Source organism: Sebastes fasciatus, chromosome 5 (assembly GCF_043250625.1).
Source record: "Sebastes fasciatus isolate fSebFas1 chromosome 5, fSebFas1.pri, whole genome shotgun sequence".
Classification (NCBI taxonomy): Eukaryota; Metazoa; Chordata; class Actinopteri; order Perciformes; family Sebastidae; genus Sebastes; species Sebastes fasciatus.
The window spans coordinates 38,335,162-38,357,980 of record NC_133799.1 but is presented as its reverse complement, the minus strand read 5'-3'; the positions used below and the strand labels follow the sequence as shown (position 1 = coordinate 38,357,980).

The 22,819-nt window shown below is 43.3% G+C and overlaps 1 protein-coding gene across 7 annotated transcripts in view; it reads right to left on the bottom strand.

The window, feature by feature from the left end:
* Window positions 1-22,819, bottom strand: part of frem1b (Fras1 related extracellular matrix 1b) — an 81,085-nt gene that overhangs the window by 21,911 nt on the left and 36,355 nt on the right. For all 7 annotated transcript variants that reach the window (XM_074636650.1, XM_074636645.1, XM_074636644.1 and 4 more), the window contains 7 exons: window positions 15,918-16,106; window positions 15,643-15,839; window positions 15,269-15,494; window positions 14,452-14,596; window positions 9,767-9,908; window positions 6,105-6,309; window positions 1,980-2,244 (listed from right to left, as the gene is read on the bottom strand). In XM_074636650.1, the coding sequence (XP_074492751.1) occupies window positions 1,980-2,244; window positions 6,105-6,309; window positions 9,767-9,908; window positions 14,452-14,596; window positions 15,269-15,494; window positions 15,643-15,839; window positions 15,918-16,106 (1,369 nt within the window). The remainder of the gene's footprint in view (window positions 1-1,979; window positions 2,245-6,104; window positions 6,310-9,766; window positions 9,909-14,451; window positions 14,597-15,268; window positions 15,495-15,642; window positions 15,840-15,917; window positions 16,107-22,819) is intronic.

Genomic DNA, 22,819 nt, shown 5'->3' with positions numbered 1-22,819 from the left:
TTTCTTGCCTGAACCTAAGTCAGTAGCTTTGTTGCCCCCCTGCAACTCCGCTGGGTCTAAATTGACTCCCCCTTGGGGCCTAAGCATCGGGAAATTATGTATTTTTAAGATGTTTTTTTAAACTGAAATGTGTTATACAAGTAGCAAACTCTTTTAAAGAATAACTCAGGTTGTGTGCTTAACATTAGCGAGTGTCGGTCGGTGTTTGCGGTCAAGTGACAGAGAGAGTGTGTGTGTGTGTGTGTGTGTGTGTGTGTGTGTGTGTGTGTGTGTGTGCGTGTGTGTGTGTGTGTGTGTGTGTGTGTGACGGACTGATCGCGAGTGTGAAGACAGTATAGCTGTGAGCGTAGCAGTGCAGTGTGTGTACAGTTAAGGCTGTCGGTGAAGAAATGCTACAACTCGTCAAGACACAAGCCAAGGTCCCGTGTCTTGCTTACCACAGTCTGTTCACTGAAGGGGTTTGCCCCAAAGTAAGCCATAACTTCGGCTCAGGCTCGCTTAAGATGGGCTATTAAGGTGGACCAGCGCTATTCTCATTATGACAATCTGCTCCTCCGAGATTTGCTGCTCAGCATCCCCTCCCTACCGCCGGTCTTAACTCTTCTGGCAGAAACCCTGGGTACGGCACGTTAATACAGGCGTGTAATATTAAAAACGTCCCTGACACTGACATGCTGTCCTCTGGTGGACAGGCAGGTCTATTACACGCTCTGGCGTGATATCGGGTTGGCCAATCACTGAAACTCATCATGAACCTAAAAAGTTATTTTTCTTTTTCTAAGAAGCATGAAAAAATAAAATACTGTATATACATATATCTATATATATATCTACCGAGGGATTCTTTAGGTTCTATTTTCATATCATACCAGTATCTTAACTCTACATTTAAAACTGAGCCCGCTACAACCTCAAATTCATAAGTTGCGTTAATGCGTTAAAGAAATTAGTGCCGTTAAAATGAATTTGCGTTACCGCGTTATTATCGCATTAACTTTGACAGCCCTAGTATATGGTATTTAGTATATATGTCTGTTTCTTTGTCTTCCTTTCTCTCTCTCTGTCTGTCTTTCTGTCTCTGTCTGTACATATATATATATATATATGTTTGTCTTTTTCTCTCTCTCTCTCTCTCTCTCTGTCACCCAGTGTGTCTGTCTGTCTGTCTGTCTCTCTCCCTCTTTCTGTCTCTCAGTGTGTCTGTTTGTCTCTCTGTCTCTCTCTCTCTGTTTGTCTTTCTGGATGTCTCTCATCTTGTCTCTCGCTATCTCTGTCTCTCTCTCCCTCCCCGCATCTGTCTGTCTCACCGTCCTCCAGTCTCTCAGTCTCTGAGTCTTGGCTGTGATCTGACCGGCTCTTTTAGAGCCAGACAACCAGCCGGTCGGGGCAGCAGAGGTCTGGGTGACAAACCCGGGGTCTTCACACAGTCCAGGTCACACTCACCCCAACATACTCCCCCCTCCTCTAAAAACCCTGCTGCTGCCAAATTGGCTGGAAAAGCAGATAAACATACTGCAGCAGAGAAAGCTTCTCGTCTCCTGACGCCCTCTCGTCTCGCTGCCCAGTTTTTCTTTTGTCGGCCAAATGTTGTGTGTGATACTTTTTTTTTCTGACAGATATATCCTCCTCTCACAATATGTAGGCACATCATTTGACATTTATTCTCCTGGTGTGTGCAGAATTTCATGCTGTGCTGCAAAATAGCTTCACTTAACTGAGAGGGCCAAAGTCAAACAGCTGCTCACCATCAACAGTGAAACACAGAAGAGTTTGGTTTATAGATGCTGCAATAGTTCAAATATCAGGTTTAAATTATTATTATGTTTTTAATCATATATTTGTTCTATTTGATTTTTATTTGAACTCGGATGGTTTCTTGGGATCTTAATCTTTTTTTAAGAAAGCTGTGAATATGATGACGATTTCATTTGAATATTAACAGCCATAGACATCCATGTATTGTGAGTGTGTCTTCTCACCTGAAGGAGTCCGTCTCTGCGTGGCGGCTGTTGTCGTGGGTGTAGCACACTCGGTGTGCGGCTACGTCCAGCTGTGTGAAGGTGATCAGGGTGACGCCCGGCTGCTGGACGGCGTGGACCAGGCCATGCCGAGGCGGGACAGACACCGTGTAGACCAGCTCCTCCGGACGACCGGACGAGTCCGACGCCAGCAGGATGTCGGTGTTCAAGACGACCCGCTGCCCCTCCATCAGACGCACCGCTTTGATCAGCAGCACCAAGTCACCTGGAGGCATTAATTGTGATTAATGGCAACGTAATCGCACATTTTTTATCTGTTCAAAATGTACCTTAAAGGTAGATTTGTCAAGTATTTGATACTCTTATATAAACTGGAAAAACAAAGTTCGGAAACTTGTGTTTGGTCGATTATTTCTCTGTTGTTACAATGTTAATTGGCATTATATTTTACATGGTTGGAAAGCCTGTTTATTTACCTTCACAATGATGTCCAACTTGTAAGGATCATGCATTTGTGGGATGAGCAGCACAGCTGATTATGTGGGTAGCGCCCAAAACAAATTTGCCAAAATGCTCCGTCAATGGTAAACAGTGTATTCTCCTGTTGGTGTTGACTCTTGTTTTGAGTTGTTTGGTGGATTGGATGATTGAACTCTCTATCAGTAACAAGGAACAAACAAGACATATTGATTAATTTAATCCACCGTCAGGAGCCTCAGTAGCGGTGGAAGATCCATACGCAGCCACAACAGCCTGGCACCTCCTCCTCATGCTGGTCACCAACCTGGTCACACGTTGCTGTGGGATGGCGTTCCATTCCTCAACCAGGATTGGTTGCAGGTCAGCCAGTGTGGTTGTGTTGGTCACTCTAACACGTACAGCACGCCCAAGCTGATCCCACAAGTGTTGAATTGGGTTGAGGTGTGGACTCTTGGCAGGCCACATTGTGGAGGTAGTCTGTGATAACCCTGGCTCTGTGGGGGTGAGCGTTGTTATCTTGGAGGATGAAGTTAGGTCCCAGATTGTTGAGATATGGGATCGCCACTGGCTGCAGAATCATCCCGATATCTCCCTGCATTGAGATGGCCTTCAATGATGACAAGCCTTGTTTTGCCAGTGAGGGAGATGCCCCCCCCCCCACACCATGACACTGCCCCCACCAAAAGCTGTTACTCGATCGGTTCAACAATCAGCATAGCGTTCTCCGCGTCGTCTCCATACTTTGACCCTGCCATCCAACTTTGGCAGACAGAACATGGACTCATCACTGAACATGACATTCCCCCACATGTTCAGGTTCCATTGTCTGTGTTGTCGACACCAGCGCCAATGGGCCTGACGATGAAGGGCAATCATTGCAGGCTTCCTGGTAGCCTTATGAGAACACACTGTTTACCATTGGCAGAGCATTTTGGCAAATTTTTCTTGGGCGCTACCCACATAATCAGCTGTGCTGCTCATCCCACAAATGCATGATCCTTACAAGTTGGACATCATTGCGAAGGTAAATAAACAGGCTTTCCAACGATGTAAAATATAATGCCAATTAGCATTGTAACAACAGAGAAATAATCCACCAAACACAAGTTTCCGAACTTTGTTTTTCCAGTATATTTATTATTGGAAATCAATTAACAACACAAAACAATGACAGATATTGTCCAGAAACCCTCACAGGTACTTAATTTAGCATAAAACAATAAGCTCAAATCATAACATGGCTAACTGCAGCCCAACAGGCAACAACAGCTGTCAGTGTGTCAGTGTGCTGACTTGACTATGACTTGCTCCAAACTGCATGTGATTATCATAAAGTGGGCATGTCTGTAAAGGGGAGACTCGTGGGTACCCATAGAACCCATTTACATTCATATATCTGGAGGTCAGAGGTCAAGGGACCCCTTTGAAAATGGCTGTGACAGTTTGGAGCCTCCTTCACAACAAGATATTATGACATTGTTGGTAACAATGGATTCCTTAGGTTTTTTAGTTTCATATGATACCAGTATCTTAAATTCAGCTTTAAAAACTGAGCCTGCTACAACCTGAAAATCGCAAGTTGCATTAATGCGTTAAAGAAATTAGTGGCGTTAAAAGGACTTTGTGTTAACACGTTATTATTGTGTTAACTTTGGCAGCCCTAATATATATGTTTATTTTCGTTCTATATCTCTTTTTCTCTGTTATGCTGACTCTGCAGTGAGCATAGAAGCGTTAATGATGTAGGTCAGGAAACAGACTCGGCCATTAGCAGGTCCTCGTCTGCACTGTGTCGGCAAGCTGCTCAAGTATAATCGAAACATGAGGATTTCATAATAATGGCGGTTTAGATAAAACTGATTTCAAGCTGCAGAGGCTTGTGGCTTCAACTTTTTTCCCCCAAAAATGATGAAAGCACAGAACAGAAAAGACGTCTCAACATATAACTGGTTCTACGGGATCTGCGGGACAGTTCTTTACATACATTACATGTGAGGTGCCACCGCATAGTGATGGCGACTTGTCTACTTCCACCTACAGCCCAGATTTACAGCGGTGAATGTGTGAAACTGTGTGAATAGCCCTTTAAAGGAGCATTCGTGAGAATCTACCCTTAATAAATAAAGATTTTTAAAAATCCCTCCTGAGACGCTCAAACTAAAAATAAAGGTGCTGTTTCATACTGCAAATCATTAAGGTCTCCATCGACTGGCAAAAGTTAAAGGGATATTTCTTTTCCTCTTTAGTTAAAGGGTTAGGGCGAGATAACACAATAATAAAACAGGCCTGGATATCTCTGTTTCTTGGAGCGTTGTTGTTGGAGGAGGTGGAGCACCCAGAGGAGATGAGCCAACGCCCATCCACAGCTGCTCCACCTCCCCTCCGTTAATTATTCACCGGCTGAGGAGGCCGGTCGTTTCTCACCTCCGCTCCTCCAGGATCAGAGGGCCCGGAGCCAGAAGGTCCGAGGCCTCGCCGCACCGTGTTCACCCGACTGGCAAAGCTGGCACGGTGAGCTGAAGGGGGGGTGGCGCTCAATAATACATGAACCGCGACCGGCCAGAGAGACCACAGAGACCACAGAGGGCTCAAGTGTGTGAGTAGATGCATCTTCTTGATGCTGTAACTTTAGGCAGTTGTTCATGGACGTGTTTCACTTTCTGAACACTTTAAGGACTCCTCGACTGTGTCAGCTTTAGAGTTGAAAAACACTAAATGGACCTGGAGCTCATATTGTATTCAGCTGATTGCAGGTCAGGAATGAACTTTGAAACTCAACTTTTAAGCCAACCTGGATGAGAAGTCCTTTAAAGTCAAGCATCGGCCATACTCCGTGTACTTTGTGTCTAGATGGTAACCCCCAAGTTGCGAAAATGTTCAAAAACTCTCGAGAAACTTGCCGCCCAACGACCTATCCTAGCCATAACCATTAGAGGCCAACGCCTAACCTTAACCATCTGCGAGCGTTTCGCCTTTGAAGGGTTACTTTCAAACATGACCCTGTACCAAAGACTGTATATAAGAAGTGGACGTAGTCACCGTGACGTCACCCATTGGGTTGTGGACTGCCGTTTTGAAGCCTCAAGTTCGGCATTTTGGCCGTCGCCATCTTGGTTTTTGCAACCAGAAGTGACACTAGAGGGTGGAGCTAAGCACAACTGAACGCTGAATAGGAGATTTTTAGGCGACCAAAAAAGTAAATAACTTTGATGAACTGAAAACACACTGTGAAAGGGTTAAAGTTCTGTGACGAAAACACAGACAACTCCCAGACCAGACAACGCTGTGGTAGCGACCTGTCAATCACAAGGTAGCCCCGCCCTAAAGCATCCCCTGCTTTATGGTCTGTCTGACTCTAAATGGGACCATAATTTACTAAATGAACATCATGCTGTATTGAAGAAGACTTGAAACTAGAGATTGAGACCATAAACTCATGTTTACAATGTTTACTGAGGTAATAAATCAAGTGAGAAGTAGGCTTATTTTCTCATAGACTTCTATACAACCAGACTTCTTTTAGCAACAAGAGGAGTCGCCCCCTGCTGGCTATTAGAAAGAATGCAGGTTTAAGGTACTTCAGCATTGGCTTCACTTCTCAGGTTGCCCACTGCCCTGAACTCTACCACTGAGGTGACCTCTGACCTTTCTGCACGGTGTGGATGGAGATGAAGACGCTCTGTGCAGGAGTCTCGTTGTCCAGATCGCTGAGGGTGTAGCGGAAGCTGTCGTGACCTTTGAACCCAGTGGCGTTGGCGGCAGCGGTGTGAGCGTACCACAGACGGTTCATCTCCACGTCGTCCTGAGTGAAGTTCTGACCGGCAGACAGCTCGGTCCAACCCGACTCCTTCTGCAGTCACACAGTTCAGATCATTACAACACTGATGGATCATTCACTCAGTACAACATGAGCTCATCTTAAAGGAAAACTATACTTATCTAATAATCTGGGTCATAATTTCTAGTTTAGGCAAAAAAATCTATTGGTTATAATAAAAACACCAGGAACATGAGCGTTGGAAATAAACTCAGAGTTTTATATAATTAGTAAGAAGAAATAAATGTTGATATTCTTACAGTTGCAAAATCTCATTGTTTAGATCTCTCAATACTGTCTCACTTCCTGTCTGTGGCTCTCAGCTCTAAGCACATTGGTTCCTACTGAAGACGTAAATCTTTAAAAACGCCTCACAAATAAAATATATAAAAATGTGATAGGGTAGCATATCCTAGATTTCAAAATCAAGGAGGACAAAATACTGGCAATTCACTTGTTTAAATGGCTCACATCACAATAGACATACGCTTATGCGTTTTGGCACAAAGCCTTCTTCAGAGAGCTTCTGAAGAAGATTTATCTATTGTGATGTGATGCTAGTATTTTGTCCTCCTTGATTTTGAAATCTGGGATGTGCTACCCTATCACATTTTTATGCTCATTTGACTTTTGGTCTAGCACCGCACCGTAAATCCCATTGTTGAAGCGCAATCTCCTTTATCAAAAAATAAAATATATAGTTTAATTTTTCAAACAGTAATTCAGATTCTTTACTTCAGTAAAAGTACTAATACCACATTGTGAAAATACTTCATTACAAGTAAAAGTCCGACATTCTTACTTTAAGTAAAAGTATGTAAGTATTATCAGCTACATGTAGTTAAAGTACATAAAGTAAAAGTATTCAATGTTCCCTGTCAGTGTTACTATTATATATGATGATGCTAATTTAAGCGCCTTTGTACTCTGTTGGGTAGCTTAATCTACAGCAATGCATCATATTCTATAACAGGGGTCTCCAACACGTCGCTCGCAAGCGACCAGTAGCCCGCGACCCATTTCTGAGTCGCTCGCTAACGGTTCAAAGAATATGTAAACAGATTTGATAAGACAAAGTCACTTGGTAAAACTAAATTTCAATCCAATCAAATTCACAGACATCCCGCCCCCTTCTGACACAAACTGATTATTTGCCAATCAGCTGTCAATTAAACGAGTTACGCTGCTGCCAGGTTTGGTTACATCAGTCACGCCATAACATTAGGAGATGTTAGCAGGCTAGCGAGCACACACCAGATCTGAAAATCACCACAGGAAATAGCCAGGCCAAGAAAAGGCAGAAAACATACTATTTTCATGAGGAATGGGAAACAGAGTTTTATTTTCACGAATGTGAATGACAAGTGTGTGTGTCTCAGTCGGTAGAAGATGTAACGTAGAGCGCCACGTCACCAAAGTCCACGGCAACTTTTCAGGGGACTTTTGGGAAAAAGAGGCGATGACTACTATGACGCTATTCAAGGACCATAAAAGCAAGACAGAAATTATGTCTGCTATCGCCGATGTACAACTTGGTGCTAATACTGTAGCGAGGAGAGTGTCTGCGCTGTCTGCGGATGCTGTGGAGCAGCTAGAACGGGACATGGAGAGGTGCAAATGGTTTTCCATCCAGTGTGATGAGACGGTTGACTCCAGCGATTCGGCCCAGCTGGTTATCTTCGTTCGGATGGAGTCTGATGACTTTTCCACAAAAGAAGAGTTTTTGACCTTACTTCCACTGAGAACTACAACCAGAGGAGTTGATATTTACGATGCTGTGAAGGACTATTTGGTGGAAAAAAAGATCGCTGTTGAAAAGCTGGTGTCTGTAGCAACTGACGGAGCGCCGGCTATGACAGGGCGTCACGCAGGATTTATTGCCCTCTGCAAAGCGGACCGACCTATCATTGTATCATTCATCAACAGGCTATATGCACAAAGGTTATGGGATTTGATCATGTCATGACACCTGTTGTTAAGATTATCAACTCCATTCGAGCAAAGGCCAAGCAACACAGGAGCTTCAAGCTGTTCCTGGAGGAATGTTCTGCTGAGTATGGGGATCTGCTTCTCCACACCGACATCAGGTGGTCAAGCAGGGGTATGCATGTAATCCATGCATGTGAACTACAGATGATGAAGGGAATGTGAAGGGAAGTGATGCGATGTGATATAGTGATATGTGGACAGACAGTAAAATAAGTAACAACATTGTTTTGTTTTCTATGACATTAATCTGATTTGTATTTAATAGTGTGAACTTGACACATTGAAAGTGTAAAGAAATGCATACAGAAAAAAGCATGCACATGCTGCTGAATTAAATATGTTTTGATGCAAAATGTGAGTGTTGGATATCAACATTTTCTAAATGTTCACTCAAAAGAAGCTTATTCAGCTGGTTTGGGTGGAGCTGAGCGATGTGAATAAATGTTACTTATAATACAAAATATGAGGAGCTCTCGGACATTTTGTCAAAGTAGCTCTCAGAGGAGAAAAGGTTGGAGACCCCTGTTCTATAAGATCATCATATATTTGTAGTGTTGCTGTCCTGGGAGAACCACCTATCTCCAAACATTACACTTTTCATGGTGTCAGAACTACAGCCCTGTTTTCAGCTTTGTGGCTTTGTGAATTTAAAGATTTTATTCAGCTTAACAAGTAGGAGAATTTTCTCAACCCATAAAGGAACACTTCATCCTTCAGTTTATCACAAACATTCAAAATCAACACATCTGGACATACGTAGTTTTCACTGGACAAGAAGGGGATGAAAAACTGTAATCTGCAAAGTAACTAAAGCTTTCAGACAAATGTAGTGGAGTACAATGTACAATATTTCCCTCTGAGATTTGTGGATTAGAAATAGAAAGTAGCATAAAATAGAAATACTCAAGTTAAGTACAAGTACATTGAATTTTTACTAAAGTAGAGTACTTGAGTCAATGTACTTAGTTATATTCCACCACTGCCTAATTCAAACCCTTAAAGGTGCAGTGTGTAGGATTAGTCGGCATCTAGTGGTGTGGTTGCAGATTGCAACCAGCTGAGTACTCCTCCACTCACTCCTCCCTTTCCAAGAACGTGAGCCGCCGAGTGCAAAGGTAACGTAAAAATGTGAAAGGCTCTCTTTAGAGTTATTTTCAGAGTTTCGTGTTTGGTTTGCCTGTTCTGGGCTCCTGTACAAACATGGCAGAGCAACATGATGGACTATGAAGAGGACCCACTCCCTGTGTAGATATGAAGGGCTCGAACGAAACAAAAACACAACCATTCTTAGCTTCAGGTGATTATACACTAATGAAAACATAGCTATGAATATTATATTCCATTTCTGCTGGACCTTTAATCAGCCCTGTGAAGAGGTGAGAACCAGACAAAATGACCACACTTTCCAAAATGTCTTCAATATTGAGGTCTAAAACTCAAAACTGGTCTTCACAAAGAGAACCGTTCAAACTGACCCACACACCCAGTGTCGTTTCCTCACCTTGAGTTGTAGTTTGCCGAAGCGTGGTGCAGCGTTGATGAAGTAGTACACCTGGTTTCGGGGGGTGTCCAGGTCCTCAGCCTCCAGAACAACGCTGGAGATCACCCTGCGCTCACCGGAGTACACCTCCAACCCAGCGTTTCTGAAGACACCGACAAAGAACAAAACAATGATTAATATATAGTCACTGTACATTTTAGAACTGGGTTAGTTTTAGTTGATTCTGGACTTTTCTTCTGTGGTGTTCAAACCAGTTCAACAAGTGAATAAACAGGTAAACATGATGAGCATCAGTTTAGACTTTATTTTTTCTTGCGCTCAGCTTTTATAAAAACACTGGATATGTGTTTGAAATGTCCAGCTTCTATCACTCCAAGTGGTAAAAGGGATTACAATATTATATTATATTATTTTTCTGCTGCGAGATCGCATTTTTGAGGTGCTTAGGATGCACAAAATCAGAACTGGCAAAAATTGCAAAGTTCTGTAGTGATGGGGCTCGGGCGTCGCCAGCGGGCTCTATAGCGCCCTCAAATGCAGGCAGGTTTGAGAAAAAGTTACTTCGAACTTCGTGAAATTCAGGTAGGTCATTGCTCGCCTCTGCAACAGCGTATTAAATCTTTTTGAGATTTTTTTCGGCCAACAGGAAGTCAGCCATCTTGGATTTCATGCGTTAATTTAAAATTTACGAATACAAGTTTAAGGACTTTAGGATAGTCATAATAATAATAATAATAATAATAATAATTATTATTATTATTATTATTATTATTAATAATAATAATAATAATAATAATAATAATTTATGACTTTAATCTTCAGTTTTTTTGTCAGAAAATTACCCTTCCGTGACTCCGTGTATATCAATTTTTTTTTACCTACAATGGCCCTAATACGCCATCATAGTAATTCTCATTTTTACTGAATGTGTTTTTCTTTTATACCATTTGTAGTGCCACTGATGGAGAGAGCCTGAGAACAAAGAATTTCATTGCCAACGATAACAAATAAAGACTTGAAACTTGATATGTGTAATGATGGACACAAGTATAAAAATAAGACCCAGTTAAATGTCTTTACTGTAAATGTCTTGTGGATGAGACAATTGTTTGATTGTTTGATGTGATGAACTTAGATACAAGCAGGAAAAAGTTGAAAGTTAGTGTGAGAGCAGGTTTTTCCAGCGGGATCATGGAGATCTGGGCTGGTGGTGGTGTTGTTGAGTAGTGGTGGTGGTGTTTGGGGGGGGGGGTTGAACATCAGAAAGCGTCTGGCTGCTTCCTCACTCGGAACTAAAATCCACGCAGGAGAGGAAGCTGCCACGTCCATCCTGCAGGAACGTAAAAACAAGGAGGCCGGCATCTGCCAAGTCTCTGCGTTACTTCTGCCTCGGTGCCCTTTACAGTACCAGCTCGGCCTGTGCCAACGCACCCACGCACACCAATGGCTGATCTGGGGACAGCGTACGTGGGTGAGGAGTGGGGGTGATGGGACAGAATGGGGAAACCCAGTGAAGGATGCAAATTCCCAATCAGTCGTTCAAATGAAAATATTATGTGTGGAGGTGGAGGAGAAGGAGGGGGGTCACACAGTTCCTTTCTAAACACCCACTCAAGCAGAGACCGGCCACATGTGCACACACAGGTTACTCCTCTTTCTACCCCCCCCCCCTCCCTCCCCCCGTCCCATGTTGACTCCACTGACCTCATCCCCTCCTGCTAAGCTTCTTCTACTGATTATCATGTCAGAGTCCATCAACATATAACAACAAATTAAAATGTAAAACAAGACATTAATACTATTCAAAGACAACGAAACATCTAAAATGCATCAATGTGTTCCACATCTTAAACAATATCTTGTTTCAAAGCATAATTCTATATTTTTATTATAATCAACAAATCCCATATTTAGACCCAAACCAAGTCGGTCTCTCAATACTGTCTGACTTCCTGTCTGTGGCTCTCAGCTCCAAGCCCATTGGTTCCTACTGAAGAAGTAAATCTTTAAAAACACAGATTATTTCAGATTATTTCCTGCGTGGATTGATTGGCACAGGAAATAACAGATTGCAAATTTTTCACCACTTCCTGTGTCCACTGTGTGGTGCTAGAGAAGATGCGCAAAAAATGCATGATGTTGCTCATTATCAAATGTAGATCACACAATGTAAATTTCTTGTAAATCGGATGATGTTTGTAGCATCACGCTGACTTCCTGTTGCCAGTAGGTGGCGCTATGACTGTGAATCAATATTGCCATTTAGATGTCCCCAGGCCTGGACTACTATGAAGTCGGTCAAATTTGTGGCAGATTTGACCAAGTACATTCGAGTTACAACAGTTTGCCTTTCAATGGCAAATCATGTAAATTCGTCAACGTCAACGTCGTTTCATAAAAACTCACGAATTGAAGTAGTTTTCATGACAAAGGTCTTAAGATTGTTCTGACCAAATTTGAAGTTGATCGGGTTAAATCTGTAGGAGGAGTTAGTTAAAGTACAAAGCCTGGAAATGGGCAAAAATACACAAACAAATCACACAAAATTAAAAATGGCAGACTTCCTGCTGGGTTTAGAGCACAGCCCCTACATGTGATACATGTGCCTACCAAATTTTGTACATCTAGGTGAAACGTACCGCAAGGTACATTTTACAGGGGGCGCTATCGAGCCACCTTGCCACACCCAAGCAAAAAAAACATAGCCATTAACACATTTTAGCACCTTTAATGAATGTGCCAAGTTTTATTCATTTGCAAGCATTTCTAGCCCTTCAAAAACGACTTCCTGTTTCATGGCAAACAATGCGTCACCATGGCCACGGCATTTCACGAAAACTCAAAAGCTTCGCTGTCTGGCAACGTGAAGGTGTTACCATTTTCATGACCAAATTTGAGGTGGATATGAATAACCTGCTAAGAGTAGTGCGCCAAAATATAACAACTGTAACTTCCTGTTGCCACTAGGTGGCGCTATGAGTATGATTCCAAATTGGCCTGTAGATGTCGTCAGGCCGGGACGCTCATCCAACTTATTTAGTTTGGAAAACATCTGACCAGCTGGAGTCGAGTTACAACGGTTTCTTTGTTCATGGCGACTCATCGAAATTCACCATGCCGCCACACCGCCGCCGTTTGACAAAAACTCACAATTTTCAAAAGAAAGCATCATCAAGGTTTTAGGACTTTTCAGACTTAATTTGAGGTGGATCTGATTAATTTGTGTCAGAGCACTTCAAAGTACAAAACATGACATTTCCTGTTACCACTAGGTGGCGCTATGATTGTGAGCCAAAATTTCCATGTGGATGTCATCAGGCAATGACTTTTATCAGGAATGAGAAATTTGGAGCAAGATTATTTAAATTTACAACAATTTCCTTTTTTTTTTAGCAAATGGCGTTTTTTTACCGCCACGCCACGGCAACATAGTTTGATAACTTTTTTATCTTTGAACAACTTTTCATCACAAAGGTCTTAAGATACTACTGACCAAATTTGAAGTTGATGGGGTTAAATCTCTAGGAGCAGTTTGTTAAAGTACAGCACCTGAAAATGGTGAAAAAACAACCTAAAATTCAAAATGGCCGACTTCCTGTTAGGTTTACGGTATATTTCTGAATGGCTGCTTTTTTTTTTACGTCTCAACATGTTACATATACCTACCATATTTCATACATCTAGGTAAAACCCCACGGTGAGGCTACTCAATAGGGGGCGCTATCGAACCATTTTGCGACACCCAAACACGAAACCTATAAGATATATACATTTTCACCACTTCTGATTCGTGTGCATAGTGTCGTTGGTTTTTGAGCACCTTTAGCCCCTCAAAAATGCGATTCATTTCAGAGAAAAATAATAATAAACATAGCGATTTCAATAGGGCCTCGCCGACCCCTGGTTGGTGCTCGGGCCCTAATAATAATAAACATAGCGATTTCAATAGGGCCTCGCCGACCCCTGGTCGGTTCTCGGGCCCTAATTATGATGTATTGTTATAGATTAAGCTACCCAGCAGTATATAAAGTCATTAAAATGAGTTCCAGCTACCAGCTGCAATATTAAAGTGATGAACAAAGTAATGCATCAATAATTATAATCCAGCAATATAATATAAATGATTCTTATTATTACAGCTGATAACGCCATCCCGACTGACGTCGTCGTCGCTGAAGTGTAGCATCCACCCTCCGGTTCCCCCTTAGGTAAACTATTAGCAGACAGAACTAACACAGGAAGCACTGTTGCCGCTGTTTGCACTGTTTGCAAAGTTAGCTGCGACCCGCCGGCTCAGCCGTCAAATTGTTGAGAGCCGTGTGGAGGCATAAAAATGCTCTGAATTTTGTGCGAGCACGTTTAAGTAAAAGATCTGAGTTCTGAGTAAATGTTCACATATTCACTAAGAAACAGTTGTTACAAAGATCGATCCTCCAATAATAAGTATTCATATTCATCTAAAAATCAACCAGTCAAATTAAATTAATATCAAAAGTAGAAGCTATCTTTATGTACCAAGCAAAACTTCTACATCTATCAGGGCACTGAAAAAGGTCCGACCCTGACCTAAAACCTCACACAGTCACATATTTCCAGTAATGTCATATTAACAAGCACTAAGTACTAAATCCTCATATCAGCTCACATCTGTGTGTGTGTGTGTGTGTGTGTGTGTCTGTGTGTACTTGAGCAGCCGTGGCTTCTCGTCGTTGACCGGCAGCACGGTGACCTGAGCCGTTCCCCGGACTGTGTGGACGCCATCTGTCAGCCGCAGAGCCACGGTGTCCTTCAGGGTTTCTGTGTCATCGTGCATGTACATGATCTTCATGCCTGCACAGGGAGGAAGAGGGGGGGATAAAGATGAGCCAGGGAGAAGGAGAGCAGGGAGGAGGAGGGGGAGGAAGAAGACATAGAATATTTAGTTATGTATAGTTATGTACCATCTCATTGGTTTTTGTGACTTTCATTCATTTATTTGCACACTGAAAGCACATAAATGTAGATGAAGGTATGGACACAGAAACATTTGCATACAAACTTTATGTGCAAGGTAGACAAATGACCATAACCCTTTAAATCCTTATTTGCTCGGTTTTCACTGACTTTCAGTGACTTATAATACATTCCATACTTACAGCATAATACATTGTTTACGTATATTTGAATTTATTTCAGGCCCATCCATGATGTTTTTCCTAAACGTAACTAAGTCATTTTGTTGCCTAAGCCTAACCGCGACTGCTTCACGGTAACCACGTGGCGTGAAATGACACACGGAAAGCAGTTTCACAATGTTAACCCTGTGGCATGTAGTGACACGCGAAAAGCCTAAAATGGTTATCGTCGTGCTATTTACATCCCTTCCCATGAGATCAGGCTGCAGCGAAAACAAAATAAAACATTGTGTCCTATCTGGCCTTTTTTTACACCTTGTATCAATTGTAATCAACTCCGTGCTGTAATTTACCATTTGACACAGCGACCCATTGGTGTTTCTCTCACCTTGTCGGAGCTCCTGCAGGGTGAAGGAGGTGACGGAGAGGCTCCTCTGCAGGAGGTCAGCTCTCATCTCCTTGTAGCGGCTCGTGTCGGTGCCGTAGATGCCGTTGATCAGGCTGCCGTGAGCCAGAGGCTGCACCAGCGTGAAGGTCAGGACGTTAGGGGGGGCGTCCAGGTCGAAACCGTTCAGTATGGACGGAGTCAGCTCCCTCATCCCGCCCTCCTTCACCTGCAGGAGGTGGAACACAGGAATAACTCTACACCTATGCTAGCACCCCCGTGAGGATGTCGGATAGAAGAAAAATGTTTGTTTTTCTTAGATTTTTGCCGCTCGTGGGGTAAAGAAAAAAGAGGAGTTAGTGTTGAGGTGGACGTACGGTGAAGTTGGCGAGCAGCAGTGAAGGCGCCTCGTCATTGGTCGGATTGATGATGATGTAGAAGGGGACGGGGGCGGAGCGGTGCAGCCCGTCACTCACACTGATGGACAGCTGGTCGACAGTCGGCTCCGCCCCTTTGCTCTCTGATTGGACGTAGTTGATGAAACCCGACGTCAGGTGGACGAGACTGAAGGATTCTGGGAGAAAGAGTTGTGCCAGGGTCAGGTCAGGTGTTTGCTAAACACAAACACACACCCAAACACACACACACTGACCGACTCGGACTCCTGCGTTGCTCTTCTCGGAGCCCGGCGTTGGCAGCGTGTTCTCCAGGAAGCCGTGCAGAGGAGGAGTCTCCAGGTGAAAGGTCAGCAGGTCGGGAGGGCTGTCAGGGTCTGAGGCCCCCAGGACCCCCCCACACAGGCAGGCGGAGGAGCCCTCGTCCACCACCAACATAGACTCACCTGGACCAACACATGACAACAGAAACATGAGTTGTGCAAATGTTTTTTATAATCGTTATTCATGTTAAACAAGCTAGCAGTATTGTCCCGTCTGTGTATGCTGATGAACCCAAATTCTTCCATGTTTGCTTCAGGGATGTTTCCACTGTCACTGGGGTGAAATAGCTTCCTGATTTCTTGTAGGTTGCTAAACGTGACACTGCTTCCTATGTTATACCCCCAATCTGTAAAATTGTAAAAGAAACACACATGTAAACGTTCGAGAGCAACACACCTGTGTATGTTTGCTCACATGCTGCCTGGAGAAGCAGAATTCAATTCTATGTTACTGAAAAAGACCCAGCCAGGTAACCGAACGTGGGAACGGTGGGGAGGTAGACCAGACAGACAGTCGCCCAGAACCACATAGGGCTGGGTGATATGGAGAAAATCAAATGTCACAATACTTTTGACCAAATACCTCAATATCAATATTGCGAAGTGTTGACTATTGGTGCTTTCACAAAATATTTACACAATCATCAGTAATGTGGATATAGTGACAAGGTGGGTAAAGACAAATAATAGAACAGCTGCAACAGTCTGGTAAGTTCAGAAAATGACATTACTTTACTGTAATGTGCCCTTTAAAACCAGGAATAGACAACACTTACCAACCATATTACGATATCCAAAGTCTAGTGGTACACGATGTCCACAGGGGCGTTTTCTATCGCGAGGGATCGCCTCGCTTCCCAGCATTGGACGCTTGATGGGCTACCACTAGACAAAAGGCACTAGGCACCTGATTGGACAAACACTCTCTCTCGTGGGCTGCTGCTCCCTGCTTTTAAACCGGAGCCAACATGGTGGTTCGTTTGGAAACTTTCTTCTCTTCTATTATGAAAACAGTTCACCGAGTGTGTTTCTGTCTTTATTTTAGATCGAAAACGGTTAGTTTAAAAGTTTCTCAGGAGAGTACAGAGGTGGCGAGTCGCCCCTGATTTGTATAAAGTAGCCTAGACCTCAACTTTATGCAAATGAGGAGTGGCGAACGTGATGGTCCATTCAGACCATTCCTGACCAATCAGGTTTGAGCAGGCTTTGGTTGAATGCAGGTAAACAGTCCGTGTGGAAAGCAAAAGAGGCGGAATGCATTGGCCGAAATAGAATCTGGGAACCCACTGGCTATCGTCTGACGATGATTTTGCTTTTTATTGGTTTTAAAATTAGCTTGTAAACTGGCTACTTGTGAAACAATCCCATCGAACACATCATCTCTCAACTCCAGTCTACCATCTCAAAATGCTAATCGGACTGTAAACAATGAGCAGCGCACAGAAAAGGAAGTCTCTGCCCGAATATCCTCTGAATACACCGGAACCCCAGAAATACAGCTTCTTGCCCCAAGAGGCTTATCCGTTGTCAGACCGGTAGCCGATTGATTCTGAGCTTGCGGCCCACCGGGAATACTCATAATACTGTCCACCAGTCAGCCATCCATCCCTCCATCTGTCCATCCCCTTGTCAGCTGCTAATGAATTCATCACCCATCTTCCTTCAAACTGCTGTTAATTAACAAACACAATCACCTCTGGACCTGCATCCATACAGCCAAACATCCCTGTGTATGTATTCATTATATTGTATTTGTATGTATACATTGTGCAAATGCGTATGAGCATTAACGATGGACAGTCCTGGATCTCGCTGATAAACTAAAATAAGAAACAAGGTAAAGCTGGATTCCTCGTGTTTCGCCACGCTAATGCTCTTACTCTGCGTCTTTATTCACTGCTAATTAATTAGACCACGAAACACCGCATACATTCCCCTAACCCCCCCCCCCTCCCTAACACACTCTGCACTGCCTATCGTAGCTGGTGCTGAATGAATGGCGAGATATGCTGGCAGGATTAGAGAGTTATCCTGCTGCTGGTAGCGGCGTGGTAATCTGGCTAGCGAGACGGCTAGTACACGTCGCCTATTGTGACGGAGGGATGCGCTTCTTTCTGCTTTTGTTTTGAAAAGACGCTCATTGTCCACTGTCTCCTTGGGAGCTCACACACACACACACACACACACACACACACACACACACACACACACACACACAGAGTAATAATCTCACCCAGCTGTGTGTGTGTGTGAACATGTAATACCAGCAGACAATAGGCAGATTTCACTTAAAACACGTCAGTGCCAACCTCGTTAGCCTGGCCGACACGCTGACAACAACACACACACACACACACACAAACACACATACACACATGCCAAAAATCACCCATAATGCAATGTGCAAACAATGAGACTTTGGACTCAGCAAACAAACACACACAAGAAACACAACAGAAACTATTTTGTGTGAGATTTAACTTTAAAGGATGAATTCAATATTAAATATTATCCTAAATGAGAAATAATCTCACTTGTTCCAAGTTTCAGGAAGTTGTTAGATATGAGCTTCAGTCTCTCTAAACAGGTCAGAATTAGGAAGACACACTTTGCTAGAATCAAGAAATATGATTGAGATGTGTTGCAGATGTTTTTATCTGATATTTTATCTAGGGCTGTCAATCTATGAAAATAGTTCATCGCGATAAATCCCAAATTAATCACACAGTTTTTATCTGTTCTAAATGTACCTTTAGTCAAGTATTTAATCCTCTTATCAACATGGGAGTGGAAAAATATGCCGCTTTATGCAAATGTATGTATATATTTATTATTGGAAATCAATTAACAACATAAAACAATGACAGATATTGTCCAGAAACCCTCACAGGTACTGCATTTAGCATTAAACAATATGCTCCAATCATAACATGGCAAACTGCAGCCCAACAGGCAACAACAGCTGTGTGCTGACTTGACTATGACTTGCCCCAAACTGCATGTGATTATCATAAAGTGGGCATGTCTGTATTGTATTTACATTCACTGATCTAGAGGTCTGAGGTAAAGGGACCCCTTTGAAAATGGTTATGACAGTTTTTTTCCTAGCCAAAATTTAGCATAAATTTGGAGTGTTATTTAGCCTCCTTCCTAGTATGACATGGTTGGTACCAATGGATTCTTTAGGTTTTCTGGTTTCATATGATACCTGTATTCACTCTAGCTTTTAAACTGAGCCCACTACAACCTAAAAATTGCAAGTTGTGTTAAAGAAATTAGTGGCGTTAAAACGAATTTGCGTTTATGTGTTATTATCATGTTAACTTTGACAGCTCTAATTTTAACTTTGAATGATTACAAGAAAAAAAGTGTTGACTCTTAGTGGGAGACGAGATGTGAACAGGTGATCAGTCTCTGGTGTCGAACACTTTGTACAAGCAACCATCCACCACCAGATTTTTGTGATGAAACATTTTGTCATTTTTGAATGAGACACAATAACTTCCCAACCATCCCAGTGTGAGTCCCAGTGGTCACTGGTCTCCATTGATAACACAGAGCTCCTCCAATCCCTCTTCTTGGCTCCGACTCCAGCGAGAACTATCACCCTCCCCAGGAGAGTGTGTGTGCGTGTGTGTGTGTGTGTGTGTGTGCGTGTGTGTGAATACATGTACTGTATGTTACCCCCCACCCCCACCCCTCCCAGTACACAGTGTGTGTGTTGGACTGATAGGTGACGGCGTGTTGTCGAGGTCAGAGCTGCTCTGCTGCATTAAGAAGATTGTAAGCAGTGAACACAAACACACACACACACACACACACACACACAAACAAACACACACACACACACAGTATTCCTCTCTGTTGGTCTCTCACTGGATTCTAATAGACATTTTTTGTAAAACGTGTCTCCGTTCACACTGAAGCTGAGCTGGATAATGTCCTGTTTATTACAACTCAGGTCTTAGTGGTGAACACAGCATTATTATGACCAACAGAAATCATTACATTCACTGCAGGTTCACCAAGTTACATTTAAGAGGTTTTGATTTATCATGATAGAATGCAATTTAATACCCGTTTCACCATCATATCGGCCAAAGTATGACAGTATGATGGGAAACCAGTCGGGACGACATTAACTACAATTATCTATCAGACTGTCAAAACTAACGTGATAATAACGTGTTCACGCAAATTTGTTTTAACGCCATTAATTCTTTAACGCATTAATGCAACTTTTTAGGTTGTAATGGGTTCAGTTCAGAAAACCTGAGGAATCCATCGGTACCAACCATGTCATACTAGCTTGTTGCGAAGCTAAACTTTGGCGAGGAAAAAACATTTTCAAAGGGGTCCCTTGACCTCTGACCTCCAGATCAGTGAATGTAAATGGGTTCTCTGGGTACCCACGAGTCTCCCCTTTACAGACATGCCCACTTTATGATAATCACATGCAGTTTGGGGCAAGTTCAGTCAGGACCACTTTAGTCAAAGACACTTATTACATTGCAGTAATATATATACATTATATTTGGCGGTATGGCTCTGCTCTGGGACCTCCCTGCCCATCCACGCGCATATGTGGATCCACGAGCCTACGTGGTAGCATGAGGCAAGGAGAGCACTCCTCCTTGCCCTTCCATGTGCACACATGGAAAGCCAAAGGCAGGGAGAGCAGCAGCAAAGACCCCCTGGGTGCAGAACAGAGCCGGAATCAATGACAACAGAATTGACATTGATTAAGTCATAACAGTTAGGGGTGGGCGACACATCGAATATAGTCGATGTATCGCGGCTTTTCCCACTGCGGTACAGAAAACGACTACATCGCGAACATCGAACACAAATTGTCATGTAATGTTTCCAAGCCAACCCTTTTTGTATGAAAGATTAAAATTGTTCCAAAGAACCACTAATGAATATCAACAGAGATTTTAATGCAGACATATACTGCAGGGACTACAAGATCATAATATTGGTGTGATTGTATGCATCAAAGGGTTAAATTGAGCATTTATGAAGTGCTTAGAGGATATTTGAAAATATTGCGATATAGCCTAAAATATCGCGATATTATCCTAGGCCATACCGCCCAGCCCTAGAAACAGTATTAAAAGGAGGTGGTGGGGTGGAGGTGGGTTGCGAGCGGCTTGTAGAGGAAGCAGCAACGGTAGGCCGGCTGAAACAGCTTAAATAAGGTGCCCTGTATGAAATTGACCAATGAATGCATAGAGAGGAATCAGCTGATCTGTCAGCTGATGCATCAGCTGATTGGGCTGGCTTAAGATCAGCTGTTATCAGCCGATCGCCATCGTATGAGCAGAGCTTGACATCATGGCCTGCATGAACTAAAGCTACGCTCGATTTCAGTCAGGACCACTTTAGTCAAAGACACTTATTACATTGCAGTAATATATATACATTATATTTGGCGGTATGGCTCTGCTCTGGGACCTCCCTGCCCATCCACGCGCATACGTGGATCCACGAGCCTACGTGGTAGCATGAGGCAAGGAGAGCACTCCTCCTTGCCCTTCCATGTGCACACATGGAAAGCCAAAGGCAGGGAGAGCAGCAGCAAAGACCCCCAAAACAACCATACCAGGCAATCCTCCTTGGCCTTCCATGCGCTTACATGGAAGAGCCACAGGAGGAGCTAGCTGCGCACCCTGTGAAACCCGTGCAGATTCAAACGACATACAGTGATGCCATCCGCATCTACACAGGTTACGCCCATCCACGCGCATACGTGGATCCACTAGCCTACGTGGTAGCATGAGGCAAGGAGAGCACTCCTCCTTGCCCTTCCATGTGCACACATGGAAAGCTAAAGGCAGGAGCGCAGCAGCAATTACAGTTTAATATACATGTATGTTATAAACTCAAAATATACTTACTAGAAAATGGACATTATATTACATGATATAAATGGATTACCTTGTAATATATAATCATTCTGAACATCCTTTACTGGCGCAAAATACAGTATATCACATGGTTAAGATCATATCTGCCTGTTTTATAATCTTTGACCACCAGGTGGTTTCGTGCACATGATACATCCAGATATTAACCCTTTTCCGACCAATATGCTGGAAAGCTTTGATGCTTCATGAAGCTTCAGTTCGCCTGCATCTACACAGGTTGCAACCTTCCATGTGCATACGTGGTTCCACGTGCATACGTGGTTCCACGCGCATACGTGGAAAACATGAGGCAAGGAGAGCAACCTCCTTGCCCTTCCATGTGCATACATGGAAAGCTAAAAGCAGGGAGCGCAGGGAGCCCCAAAAAAAAATGACCACTCCAAGAAAACCTCCCTGGCCTTCCCAGCGCCTACATGGAAGTACCTCAAACTGAACTAAGTATAGTACTTGAGTAAATGTTCTTTGCAGAACTGGTAGTACTGACAGATCAGCAGGGTTAATTTAAGGCTGTAACATGGAAAACGTGATCATCTACAGACCGATGTGTTCTTCTCTGAACATACGAGTCAGCAGAGCTGTTTATAATCTTTTACACGTTGAAGAATTCCCTCCGTCATGGAAACTGAACCTGAGTTCCAGCTTCCTGCATCCTTCTTCTTCTTGAGTTTCCTCTGTCAGCGTGAGCAGGAGCTGCAGAAACAGCAGCAACATGAAGCAGCAGCAGCATGGAGCGGCAGCATAAGCAGCAGCAACATGAAGCAGCAGCGGCGTGGAGCAGCAGCATGGAGCTGCGGCAGCATCATGAAACAGCAGCAGCAGCGTGGAGCAGCAGCATTGAGCTGCAGCAGCAGAAGCAACTTGAAGCAGCAGCAGCAGCAGCAGCAGCAACAGTGTGGAGCAGCAGCT